Genomic DNA, 14,357 nt, shown 5'->3' on the forward strand with positions numbered 1-14,357 from the left:
CAAACTGTTTGCAGTTTCTTCGTAAGTGAGCCTACAAATGCAACTTTTTCACTCTGCTTATTTAACAGCAATATTGGACTGTAACCAGATTAAATCATGTGCCATTGTACGTCCCATCAAAGAGGATCCAACCTTGAAAATAATTAAATTGCCACAGTTGCCCCGTCTGTCTAATCAGTTCACACCATTCAGCTCTGACAGCAGTGTAAAGCAGCTGAAATCGGCTGCCGAGGCCCCACTGCGGGTTGCTGAGGTGTACGGTGTGCTATACATCGCTTCAATAGGAGCTCCTCTGCGCTGCCGCAGAGTGGTGGCATTTGCGGGCTCTCAGAGGGCTCTCCTAGGCTAGACAGTGGCGTTTTGTATTCAGCAGAGGTTAAGGAGCATTTCTGGGCAAAGGAGGGACGTGTGTGGGAGAAGCGAGATGTGTGGCAGGAGGCAGCAGGGGAAGGGCTGCAGCACAAAGGTACGCTCTTGTGTTTCGAGGTGATGTCATTCTGCGACTGCACAAAAGAAAAAGTGGAGGCTTTTATGCACAGCCAGATGACATCAGCTACACACAGTAGCCATGGTGCTGGGTTAACTTGCTTTTCTAAAGCTCTCAAAGCTTTCCAGAATCTGCCTGCGTGGTAAGCACTCTTGTGCTTTCCCTCCACGTCCTGCCCCAAGCATTTCCCGGACTCTCCAGGCCTTTCCCATCCCCCCGCAATCCTTTGTTGCACTGACACATTCACCCTGTGTCAGCCAGCGCTGCCCCTCTGTTCCTGGTGACTAAACTGCAGCCTAACACTGCACAGGGCCCAGACTGCTACTGTGGGGCTGTGTCTGAGCAGCAGAGCAGGAGCTGTGGGTTCGGATAGGGCTGGCTCCTTGGGAATGTCGTTGCTGGCTTTGAACATCACAGCTGCAACTCCTGAGCCCGTAATATGAGTAAAAGTTCCTCCAGAGCTCACCACAGTCATCTTGTTCTTGTTCATTGCGGGCACTCCCATTTTTTTTCTTAATTGGTATCATGCACAAAGATGGGTATTCCTCTTATTCTTGGTGGCTATGTTCTCTGGGCATATACGGTAGCCCTAGACTGGATAAAATTAGATATGTTCCTGTGGTCAGAGTGCTATATTTACTTCTTCCTTCTGAAAATCTTTCAAATGCATGAAAGAAGTTCAGTGGAGAAAGTCCCTTAGTCCAGGGGAACTCATCAGGAGATGCAGCTTTGAGTTGCGTATTTCAGAGTGAAACATTCAGGGCCCTCCTTCCCTGAGAGTAAATCCGTAAGAGAATCTAAACCTGGATCTGGTAACATCTCACCTGGCAAGAAAATAACAAGGCTATATATATTGCTGAGAGAGAGCTTTTACTTCTGCTCAAGTGACAAATGTGTGCTCTAGAGTTCGAGCTGCTGCGAACTATTTCTCAGGCTGTCCATGTGCTCCTTAACTGGCAGCTGTGAAGCATCTATGAGATATATATCAAAGGCATTCACGTGCTTTGGTGGTTAAAGAGAGCAGCACTTTCAGCCTCATTTCAGACACTCTTTCCAGCAGCTTTGCTCATGGTTGTGAGGTGATCACAAAAAGGCCAAAGCTTACCTTGTTGATAATTGGCGTGAGGAACCTCTGCTGCCACACGTGACACAAAATTGCAGTGTTTCAGTGTTTTCATTTCAGACATTTGCATCTGATCTTTTCAATTGCTGAGCTGCTGCTTTTCAGTTGCTGAGTTGCTGAAGGAAACCCAGTTTTTAGGCTTTCCCAAAGACAGAATTAGTAACTGATCTTGAGACAATGAGGTTATTTATGCTTAAAAGTGTCCTATATCATTTAAACTTGGATGGAAAGCTGTAGTGCAAAGAATTCAATTTAAAAGTGGCTTTAGTTCTGAAATAATACTGTTCATCTAAGGGGCTTCCATTGATGAGGCTGGATTTAGAACTGATTTGCTAAATCACTAATGTTTTCTTCTGCAGCCAAGTCCTGAAGATGCTTATTCACCAAAGGAAAGCTGGAATCTGCAAGGTGCTCATTCCACTCCTGCTGTTTATTAGGAAGCTTAATACAGGCAAATACATTTTTGGGCATATATTTACCCTTTGAGAAAGAACAAACTCTTGGTAACAGCCTGGATGTTGCAAAGATGGCATGCCAATTGAATCGCTTTCCTAAAAAAAATCATGAGGCCAAAAGGGCAAAGGTCTCTCAGTGCAAAATTACACCAGTGACAACTGTCACTATCTGAGAAGACACATATTTCCTAGACCCGTAACTTACCTTATTAAGAAATGTGCCTGTAGAAGCAGCCTGCTTTATATATATATCTTTATTTCATTGGAAGCTGACTCATTAGACTGCTTGATTATCAGTAGAGCTTATTAATTCAGCTGGCTCTTCTCAGCATAGTCAAAATTTGAGCCTGGTATTCTGTTTTCTGTGACACATTAATTCCACCTTTAAAAAAGAAGCAGAGTGCATTGTTGAGAAAAGAACTAGGTAGCCCTGAAGTATTGTGTTGGTTTTTAACTTCACCATCATCTTCTTTCTGTCGGATTTCCTTAAGAAACCATGACTGATGGGCAGGATGTGGAGAAAGCTCACTTGGTTTGTGGGAAGAGAAATTTTCATTACTCTGGGTCTGTATTTTCAAAAGTTGAAAACTGTTAAAAAGCATACAATAACTAAAGTCTGGGTTTTTCAGTATATATGTCAGGTAAAACGTGAAATAATTTGTCAGTTCTTCAGGAAAACATACCACAGAGGTGTCCAACTCATTTTTGCTGGGGGCCACGTCAGCCTTGCGGTTGCCTTCAAAGGGCCGAATGTCATTTTAGGATGTATAAATGTAACTACTCCTACATTTATATGTCCTACAGTGACACTCGGGCCCTTGAAGGCAACTGCGAGGCTGACGGGGCCGCTGGCGAAAATGAGTTGGACACCCCTGGTATACCAGAAGCAGAGATTAGATTAAAATGCAGAAGCCATTCAGTGCAGACATTTGCCAGGCACCCATTAGGATTGCTGGAGAGCATCTTGCATTGCAGGTCAGTGAGCGAGCTCAGGCCCAGACTTCCTAAGCCTGACTCAGAGCTCTGTTGTTCATTTCTCATGCAGTCTTTGACAAAGTGCCATTCCTTCAGTTTTCAAAAATGACTATTCCTCTTCAGTGTCTTTCTGTCACATTAGGTCTGATGATGCACAGGGTCTGATCTTTTGAAGTCACACGCCGTTATTTTGAGTTGTGGGTGCTACTATGTTCAGAGCAGGCTTTTTTATTGCAGTCTGGCTATTAAAGACATAGGCATGTTTTCTGTGAGAGCTAAGGATTAATTCATTTCTGTTTCTTCAGCAATCTGGCCCTCTTCCCACTCCCCAAACTAATATATAAGAATAAGGGCCAAAATTTTCTTAAACTGCTTGTTGCTGAACAGTTCAATCAGCATCTGAGAGATAGAAAATTGCACTTTTTTTTTTTTTTTTTTTTTAACATCGAACACTGCCAGCTGATATGGCTGTTCAGTATCTTGGAGGATTCAGCTCCTGTTTATGTGCCTAAACTTGCCTTTAGGTCTCTGGGTCCTGGTAGTCTATATTTAATATCCATCTTACTGATTTCAGATTGGAACATGCTGAAGCAAATACTAGAATTCAGGAGTCTGATAAACAATGATGATTGAAGCTATGGAAGTGATTAACAAATCAGAAGAACAAACAATCAAACCAAACCAAACAAAACAGATTCTTATTTGAATTTTTACTCTCTTGCATAAACCCCCATAACAAAAATTATCCCACTTGCTCCATTGGATAGTATTCTATGAACTAACCTGCTCAAGAGAGCAAAAGATTTCAGAATCAAACCCAAGTTATACTTCATGCAAGTATTAGTGTAGTACAGGTAAATGTTCACACTACAGGCTGCTTGCAGCTAGAGTCAGTTCATGTTTACTGAAATATTTCACCATGAGCACAACAAATAGAACAACTCTGAATCCTTTGATTTCCCTGCCTCTGGTTTTACAGGAGCAGTGCCAGTTCACTTTAAACTTCATGGAAGGAATTTTTCGAGCATGTGGCTAAAATATACCCATGAATAAATCTGAAAACCTTGCAAATAATAGAGGTTTCCACAGATTACTACTTCTCTATTCAGCTATAATTATTTATGAGAATAGAGATTCTTCTTTGGCTAATGAACACCATCTGCTAACCAGACAGGCAGTAATATAGAAAGACATCTATAAATCATCCCTTGCACAATCTTCAATGAATACTTAGGTTTTAGCCAGAGGAAAGCAAAGACACTGAATCTATGTTTCCTGAGCTTTCTATTTGTTGTCTGATTTCCTAGCAACTTACACCAGGTTAGGTAGTTGTTTTAAGCATTTTTCAAGGCAATTCCAAGACCTTTACAGTACTAAAATAGTATCTAGCTTCCATGGTGGTGGTGGTTGTTGTTATTGTTTTGGGGTATTTTTGGTCAGTTTAGCTGCAGGTCTGAAGTTTCCAAAATGAGTGCAGGAGGCCTGCACAAACTGAACATATGCTGTGTGCAGTTCAGCTGTCTGTCCTGCCGTCCACATATAGCAAGACCATGTATTTCTGTGCTGAGAGAAACTTTTAAAGATGTTTCACTAGGAACAGAATGGTTTCAGATTATTCACTGTTCTTTCAGTGAGAAATGAAGTCAAGAAGCAGTTTATGCTTTTTTCTTCCTCATTTTTATTCACCCCTAAAGACCAAATCTTTTTTAATTTGTTGCCATAAACAGCACAAATTCCATTTATTTGAGTAGAAGCAAACTCTCATCTGATGTTTGCAGACAAATGTAAACACTGGGAAAAGGTTTGTTTTCATTTAATGGTGATGCCCAAGATGGAAGAAGTTTAATTAGCTGAGATGATTACACCATCATTTAATCTTTCCCTATTCAATATTTTAATAAAGTAGGCAGGCTCTTTTGTGTGGAAGTTACATTCCAGGCTAAATCAAAATGTATTTCTTAGCTTGCTCAAAAATAGGAAAAGGATACGGTACATACAAATGCATACTACAAAACAACAGGACTGGCATTTCTCCTGAATTTTTCCTTTTAAATGCAAAATCCATACATATATTCACATATATTCATATAGATATGTAAATAAATATGCATCTGCATCTACATCTGCATCCTCAGCCTGAACATTCGTACAAATGTAATTTATTTGATATATTTCCTGATTATTTTAGGTATCTGCCAAGGCAGATTTCAAAGCCTAGTGTAAGCATCTTAAGGCAGGGAAGCTGTCTTCATAGGTAATGCACAAATAATATGAAAGATACTTGTAGTTTAGTTTTCCTTGATGGCTTGTATCTGTAACTCAATTAAAGAAAGGGATAACGCTGCAAGAATTTTGTGGCTAATGAAAATGGGCAAGACACTGAATAAAACACGGATCAAATTATAAATTCACCTTTAAAAAATATTCAAGACAAAAGGTTTGTGAATAGTAAGGACCAATAATGTTCCAGGAACTGAAATATAAGCTGCAAAGTTGGTGAATCAAAGTTTGCTTCTCATTATGAAATAGTATTCCTGGTCATTTTTTTTTTGTTTGGTTGGTTTTTTGTTGTGGTGGGGTTTTGTTTGTTTGTTTCTTTGTGTGTGTGTGTGGGGGGGTGTTTGTTAGTTTGTTTTTGTTTGCAGACTGGGCATATATTCCACATACCATGTTTGTAAGCATTTCAAAAAGTTTTTCTATCATTTGAGTTTTTCTCATGTTAGTGTTCCACAGATGTAGTAAATGAGGTTAAAGGCAGCAACATTTGTTTTGATTTCTTAAGTATTTCTGTAAATATTTTGTTAAAATCATCTAGTGTCTATATTTTCAAAAAAAAAGCACAACAGAACTGATTCTTACCTCATCCATATAAGAGCAGAAACAAAACATATAGACCTTCTGCCAGCGGGCCAGAGAGTTCATTGTGATTCTGCCCTCATATAGAGGTTTCTGCTTCCATATGCAGGTCAGTCAAAATAGTTCAGGTGTGAAGTTCACTTATTTGCAAAGATCAAAGTTGTTAGTCTGTGAATACTTAAGCATAAACTCAAGCAATTTCCTATCTGTTTGCAAACAGTTAATAAAAGATTGGCAACATGAGTTCAGCACATTCATTGTAAGAAACGAATCACAGAAAACTAAACTTTACTTCCATTTTACTGCAGCACTTAAAAATAATCACTTCTCTTTACACAAAAAGCCTTTTCTGGGAACATTTGTAGTTGGAAGAAAAGAAATGGCACATTAACAATAGTTCAACGTTCTTATTCATGTGCTTCACATACCTCATCCAGAGAATATCGATAGAGTTCAGAGAACATATAAACTATTCTGGAGAGGGAATGTGAGTAACCCGAATGCTACTGCAAGGGCTGCGTAGGGAGAAAGGTCTGTGCCTCAAAGTGCAGCACACAAGCTTTCCACTCCTCTGAGCCATTTCGGGTTTCAATAAAAAACATGTCTTTGTGGCTATCAGGAAACTCTTAGTAGGAGAAGCTGAGTCATAACTGCCTGTTTAGTTTTAAAATGTTCCCAGCTTTCTTCAGGCTGAGATAAATAGCAATTTGCTTTGTTCTTGCCTGCTGAAACTCCCCTGCCTCCCCGTTCCCAACCCCTCAGGAGCCAAGCCATCAAGTCTGTTTGTTGAGAAATCTTTCTGTTTCCCAAGCTGGCGAGGCAACTTTCCCCTCCCGAACTGTGTCCTCAGCAGCAGTGTCACTCCTGCTGCTGGGGGAAAAGAAAGAGAGTAACTCACCGTGCAAATTCAGCTGTAAGGCTTCCCCCCCTCTGACACCTTTTTTTCTCTAGTTGTAAAAACCCAACGACCTGGTTTCGATGAGGAAAATTAGGCCATCTACTGATGGCACTAGGGAAAAATGGGGTGGTGGGTTACACTGAAGCTTTCTTCCTCTCCGTCTCCCTGCTGAAATGTTCATGGATATCAAAGGTTTGGGTGGTTAACCATTAACCAGCGGTGCTGGCAGGCCTTGGGGAAGTAAGTGCACTGCCTTATTCTGTTTGTCTCTCCAGAGGGACTGAAGGCAGGATTGGCTTCAAATACACCTCAAAGCTTCTCTTACTCTTTGGTTGAGACATCGGGTAGCTTGACAGTGTAGCTTTGTGGCTGCAAGGCAAACTACCTCAGGGTTATGGAGCATCATGTGCCACAAGGTGGGGTAAAAGGGAGAACTAAGCCCATGCCAATTCACCTGTGAGGTCAACCTCAGCTATGTAAAGGCTTTCCTGGATTATAGCTGACTATTGTTCAATTGTGGGAATTCTTGTGTTTAAAATGTGGTTTTCCGGTGAGTACTGGGTGATGGACTGACAGAGATGTGTTACATTGCTGGCATGGCTGGAGTCTTCCTCACATCTGCATTTAGCTGGCTCTTTTTTTAGTTTAAAATAGCTTCCTATTGCTTTGCTCCCTTCCAGACCTGCTACTCTTTCCTCTCATAGATTTGTATTTCACAGTCCTAGAAGTCCTAGAGCCAACTGTGGCAAAACAAAGCTCGAGTTTCCAGTGAGGAGCTGAAAGACCCCATGGTAGAGACAATGGGAAATGCTTCTGGGCCTTAGCAGCCACCCTTCAGTAACCACAGGTTTGTCACAGAAGGTGTTGAGGAAAGTATTTGCATTTAATTGAAGATCTTGTTTTATAGCTTCCTGAAGGAAAAAAAAAAAGTGTTAAGCAGAGCAATGGCCAAAGATACCTTGTTCAAATTGCATATTATGCATACATTTACCAGAGATTAGGGAAGTTTTACACATCTGTGTAGATTAGTTGAGCAGGTCAGAGGCGTAGTTTTTTGGTTTATCCTACAAAATATCTCATATAACTAAAAATTCTGATACGGATGCTACTTATCACTTCTGACATCCCGCAGTATTTGCTTCTGGGAATACAGAGCTCGTAGTTTGTTAAATGGTTTTATTAAGTATTTTGGGGCTTTTTTGATATGTGACAGAACCTTCCCTCTGGAGATGAGCGAAGAAATTGATAGTGTGGGTTTTAGTTAGAAAGCTTGAGTGACCCCGTAAAAGCTGTGTAAGCAAAAGATTAGCTAGTACCTAAATGAAGCACTTGGGGGCTTTTAATGTAGAGACGAAAAAGGTGCTGCAAGGCAGAGCAACACGCACATAAAATCAGATCAACACACAAATGCCTTGCTTTCTGCATGTGACAGGTACACAGCCACCCTCCTGGCTTCTCTAAAGGTAAGGTTTCACCGTGAATGTAGGTGATCTAAAGCTGCCCTGACCCTGGGAAGGGCTGTTGTGCGTTCCACCCTTCTGACACCTGGACCCAGGGACTGGATCTTCCTGGGAGCACAGCAGAAGGAGATGAGGGCAGCAGTTGCCACATCTCCATAAAGCAATGATAAAACTGCAGTCTCAGGTGTTCAGCTACTTTGGCCTGCAGTTGATTCATTGTTTTGCATTTTTTTTTTTAATCTAGCTCATAATATGCAAAAATTTAATCACCCAAGGAGTTGGAGAGTGAGGTTAGGACAATAAATTATTTTCTGAAAATAAAATACATAGCTTTTCAAACATGGAATGTCTTACAATTGCATGGTTACAATTCAAAAAAAAAAAAAAAGAACATTAAACCCACCAAATGCCAGAAAGCCAGTTTATCCACTGTGACTTGGCAGCTTGTAATCATGCTCAGTGGGCTGAGGAAAATTTCATTGTCTTTAATTTTGTGATTTCTAAAGCAGGGTGAAATGCCACTTTTACAACAATAGGAAGCCCTCCCCATGATAACTTAGTTTGTGCATTAGCTGAGGTCAGTAACCACTGAGGGTGGATCTGATTCAGCTTTCTAGAACTGATCAAAGTTAGAGGCCAATAAAAAAAAGGTCACTTTTTTTGCTGTGTGTCTTAGTTTCTTCAGCTGTCAAAGAAGATGCTGAGGTATGGTGAGGATCATGCCAGGACAGGAGGTGAAGTTCCTACTGCATGGGCAGCACCCAGAGGTCCAGCCTGCAGTTTCTGAGTTTCTCTTCCCTGCTAGACTTCCATTGCCTGTGACAGAGGAGACCCTCAAGCCCAGTATACACATTTGTGCACAAAAAGGGTGCCAATGCCTGTCCTTGTTGCACAGCTGTCGGTGAGATTTTCGAAACCACCTCATTGACAGGCTGCTTTGCTGTGTTGTCAGGTTGTGGAGGAGAACTCTCTGGCCCTTCTGGCTCATTTCACAGCCCTGGCTACCCCAACAGATACCCAAGCAATAGAGAATGCATCTGGTACATTCACACAGCACCTGGCAGCAGCATTCAACTCACGATTCAGGAACTCGACATTGCATATCACCCAAACTGCAACTACGATGTTTTGGAGGTAAGAGCAAAAATACACAAGTTACATGGTTTTCTGTCTAGAGTAGATTATCCCAAGAACTGCAGGAGCAGAACAAACAATTCTACTGCAATTTCCCATTTCTGCTGTGGTTACAGTTCTGTTCCACAGATGTTGTCACAGAAACCACAATGCTCTTATTAGTTTTTGCTTTCATACCTTTGGTGTCTGTATACCTTAATCAATGATGATGCTAGGCACTGTACACTTCCTAACAAGAGACGAAACTGCTTTGAAAAACTCAGTCTTAAAAAGTCCACCTTTTACAAAGAATTAAGTGTAGGGTGCTGTACCATGGTGATAAAGTTTCCTAATGCAGAGGAAAATAATGGATCATTGGGGAGATAACTAAGGTGAGACTTTGTATAGGACCTTCCAAGGAAGTGGGGGTGCTTATAACCATGAGAGCTGAAAACTGTAAAGAATCTTTGTACTCAGAAAAAAAGAATAAAAGAAGAGGCAGTGTCCTAGTCAGATTAGGGTGGTGGAACAAGGAGAAAAGGGACCTAAGGGTTTACTGACCCTTAAGAGACCCATAAGACTGGATGGTCCTGTTACATATGACGTCTTGGTGCTTGTGTTGAGAAGCAGCCAGATGACCAATCCCAGCTAACAGATTTGAATAGACTTCTAGTACAGGAAGAAGGCATAGGAAATAATTTCAGGAAGAAATGAAAAAATTCTTTAGAAGTATGGATTTCTAGATCGCTCTCACTAGAGACATTTGAGATCACTAATGGAGGTACAGTTGGGTCTTTTGATGTTAATACATGAATGACATTTTTGTAATGAACCCAGAAGATTGATTAAGAGATGTTGTACCACTCCACTGGGGCCTTTCTTCTTCTCTTCTCCCAGGTAATGTGATGTGTGACTGGCATACAGCTAGACAGCGTTCTGTCCAGCACCTACACATACTCACTGCTGCCTATTCTCACCTTTGTAGCTTTGATTTCTCCAGCCTGTGGTTGTTAGTGCACACTCATCAGCAATATTTCTGGAAGACTTAACCTACATCCCAAAGCAGGTCCTAAATATACAGTTGCCAGAGAGATAATTGCTAAGCATTTGTATGAGTAGAAGGGATGTATAACTTAAGTCCAGCTTTCTGGCTCTGAAACAGGCTTCCCTGGCTTAGCAATGAAATGGAAGTCTTGACCAAATGGACACTCTGCTTTGAGTATCCTATTGACTTTGGGACTTTTGTAAAGATCTGGGTGTAAGGAAGTTGTTCCATGAATTATCCATCAGCAGCACTGACAAGTATGACTGTATGTCACATTGCTGACACCAGTGCCTGTGAGCAGGCGACCTGTGTTGGCTGGTTTGGGCACTTATGAAGTTTGGTGTATTGCAGCTTCATTGTTGTTTGTGCCTGAAATGACTAGATTGAAGCTGATCTGCCTGTAAATTTCAGTTATGCCTCAGTTGCGCAGAGGAATCCATTAAACAGCTACAAAATCTAGTGCCTACATCTGCAGATTGTCACCCAACAGCTATCACGATCCAGTAAGAGTACAGATGGCTACCAACCACTTGCTTGACAACTTTTTGACTAGTGGGGTGGCTGGCCTAAAACCAATGAGCAGGTTCCCAGGCACGAATTGCCTAAATAAATTGTTTAAGAGGATCCTACAGTTTGCTGCTCTGTGCTCGTGACCACTTTGTTCACCTTATGTTTTTGGTTTTCTTTCTTTACTATTTCAAACTTAGTTGCTATGCTTTACTTCTTTACAACCTTACTCATTCATAAGCTTAGATGCCCACCTTGCTGTTTGAACTTTCCTGCCTTCTGGCCCTCAGAACTGGCATGCCTCTGAGTTACTTATCTCCTGACCTTGGCTCATCCAGTTTCCAACACCTGTCTATGATCTGCTGACAGATAACCTAACATAAATCAACTTATTGGGGAAAATTGGTTCATGTCTCAGTGCAAGATCAAAGGTTCTGCCTGGCAGTGAACAGCTTCCCCTGCCAAACTGCAGGCATTTGGTGGAGCTTTATGTACCTTGCAGCATACACATTTTCTTGCTTTTGTTATAAAAATACACATCCACGGCATGATTGATATAGTCTGCACAGGACAATGATGACTCAGTTTTAGTGGTGGGGAAAAAAAAATGTGGTTAACTATTTTCAGGAGCTGCTCTATCTTGTGATCTTATTTCCTATAGTTGTCTATGTATGTCCAGGCTGAAAATCACACACACAAAAGTTTTTAAAGTGTGCCTTTGATACAGTGTATGCCAGTGATCACTAAGTTTCCAAACTTCTTTCTCTCTCACATTATCTTCTCAAGAGTATCCTGTCTACCAATTTTTCCGGCTTTGAAGTCTGCTTTTTCTCATAATTATTCTCCTGATTTCACTTTTTCCTTATCTCTGAATAGTGAATTCTACCACTTCCTGTTTTCTTTCTGGCCAAATAACTTTCCAGTTTTAGTAGGAAGTCAAAATCAGTACTAAAGTAGCTCTGCACTCTGCTGGGCCTCCCTTTCCCATTAAATCTTTCTACTCTCTGAAATAAGAAGCTGCCTTGTAATAAAAATTCCGCAGTAATCACTAAACTTGCTCACCTGGTTGCATCTAGCTTTTGCTTAGAAACACACTCACACCTTCTACCTGGCAGAGAACTGAAAGACAATTCTAAGAGATCTTTCCCATTGCAGCACCTTTGCTGCTATCTTCATTTTTATACCTTAGTTTCTTGAATATTTCTCTCTTGCACATTTTTCTGAAGCATATTTGTTCTTGTAAACTGCAGCAACCATCCCCCTTCCCTTTGACAATGCCTCCTAAACAAGCTGTCCCTTCAACATCTGTATCCCAGCACTGCCATATGTTTCACCAAGACTGTGAAATAATAGTTACGTAAAAATTTTGTGTGTGAAACCCTCAAGTTCTCCCTGTGGCTTCTGCATGCTCAAGTGTTTGACACATTCTCCTTTAATCCTCCTCCTTGTTTCTTTCATGATATTGTTGCACTCTGTCTTTCTCTCTTCCCCATCAGATTCCATCCCTTTTACAAACATATAGAAGTAAATTTTAACTTATTCTTAAAGATGTTTCCTAGAAATGTTTCATGGAAATAGAAGCTGTCATCTTGGGCACAATGAAAGAGTTAAAAATATTTTTAAATGGCTTCTATTGAAAATACATACATAGAGAAAAATTATTGTGTCTGTTTCATTCAATTATGACATCGTCTCTTTAACATGGACCAGATTTTTGTAAATTATAAATAAATTTTGCCACAGGAAGAGCTGAGCTGAAAAGGAAGGAACTCTGTCAATCTATTGAACTTCCAAGTCTTTATTAGATGCTCTGGTCTTCTCATTTAAATATAAAGAAACGTCAGATATTACTATAATACTTAATTATCTGTCAAAGCCAGGGTCTCTCTTTGCTGGCAGATATATCTGAACAGGGATCAGTTTTATTCCCAGAAAATCTGTGTCATGAGGGTGACCAACCACATGAAAACAGCTTTCTGTTGCTCATAACTCTGGAATGCTGACTGTTAACAATAAATGGAGCTAACAGGGTAGAAGCAAACGATAAGAACAGATTTAAACCATGGGCTTTATGTACCCCTGCTATGCCAACCAAAATAATTTTATCTCTGGATCAGGTGTTCTGGTCAGACTAAATGTTTTTATTTTTATTTGTATCTGTTTGCAGCTCAGACATCCTGTGACTCTTTGTGAACCACACCCTGGAATTCATTCTTTCCATCCTTTCTCTTTTCCCTCTTCTTTTTTTCATGTGGTAACTATTGGTTTTCCTCTTTGTAGCCAAAAGTAACATTTTATTGTTTTTCTGTCATGGAAACCCTCTAACTTGTTTTTGTTCCAGCCCTTGTGAAAGCATCTGATTAATTGAACCAGCATAAAGGAGAAAAGAAAATACACCCCTAACTATAAAGAGCATGCCTTTGACTGTGCTTTTTATTTTGAAACTGTGCAGAAGGCTGTTGCCTGTTAACAAGGTGAAGGAGACTCACAAACCTCAGATTTCCACCAATATTTCTTCTCCATCCTTAATTCTTTTCCAACAGCTCAACTATAGGTTTTCAGCCTGAGCCAAGTTCATTTCTGAGGTAATGCTACAGAAATCAGCTGGGTTTATGTCAGAGCTGAGTTTGGTCTCCTTGTCCATGGTGTGCAGATGGCCCCAGGGGGCACCAGGGATGATGTGAGGGGCTGGTCCATGATGCTTTTTAGATGCATATTAGAAACTCCTGCTGCTTCCTCTGCCACATAGCTTCTCTGGGCTGGTTTACATGATTAAGAGCATGTGTTCCTGCTAGATCCCATGCTGTGGCTCTGACTCAGGGAGTATACCACAAACACATTTTAAAATTCACATTTTGAACAGACTTCTGACGAATGCAGCTGTCATTTGGCCTCACAAGCAGCCAAGCAGTAAGATTTTTCTAAAGACACTAAGCTTCCAGCAGGCAAACATGTTTCTTCCCCAGACTGTGACTGCTTCATTACAGATTCTTAATCTGAGCTGTGATTTTGTCGTTCTGACTTCTCTTGAATGCCTTGGGATGATCGATCAGACAGAGGAACTGTTACCCATTCAAGTCATGCAGCCTCCCCTTAAAATGCAGAAAAGTGCTGTCTCAGTCAAAATTAAAATGTTTAAACTATTGAGCCTGTGTAATCAGCCACTAAAACAAAATAGTCATCTGAACATCTAACAGACTACGACATTTATTAAAAAATTAATTCCTTGTTTCTTCTGGGGTTGCAAGCTTCAGCTTCTGAGGTCTCACATTACCCTGGAGTCACTGAATATTTTTTCCAGTAAAAAAAAAAAATCTTTCCTTTATACCTCTAATGGCAGAGCAGTGTCAGGCACCGTGAGCAGTTAGTGAGCACATAATTAATCTAATCATGTAGCAATGCACTACATTTAGCCCTGGAGGTGGTGGGACTAGCTCA

The 14,357-nt window shown here is 40.7% G+C and overlaps 1 protein-coding gene across 1 annotated transcript in view; it reads left to right on the top strand.

Moving 5' to 3' along the window:
• Nucleotides 1–14,357, top strand: part of CUBN (cubilin) — a 143,336-nt gene that overhangs the window by 53,639 nt on the left and 75,340 nt on the right. Inside the window, 1 exon segment of the mRNA XM_065628711.1 lies at nucleotides 9,207–9,388. Within this exon segment, the coding sequence (XP_065484783.1) occupies nucleotides 9,207–9,388 (182 nt within the window).

The sequence above is a fragment of the Caloenas nicobarica genome, chromosome 2 (assembly GCF_036013445.1).
Source record: "Caloenas nicobarica isolate bCalNic1 chromosome 2, bCalNic1.hap1, whole genome shotgun sequence".
Taxonomy (NCBI): domain Eukaryota; kingdom Metazoa; phylum Chordata; class Aves; order Columbiformes; family Columbidae; genus Caloenas; species Caloenas nicobarica.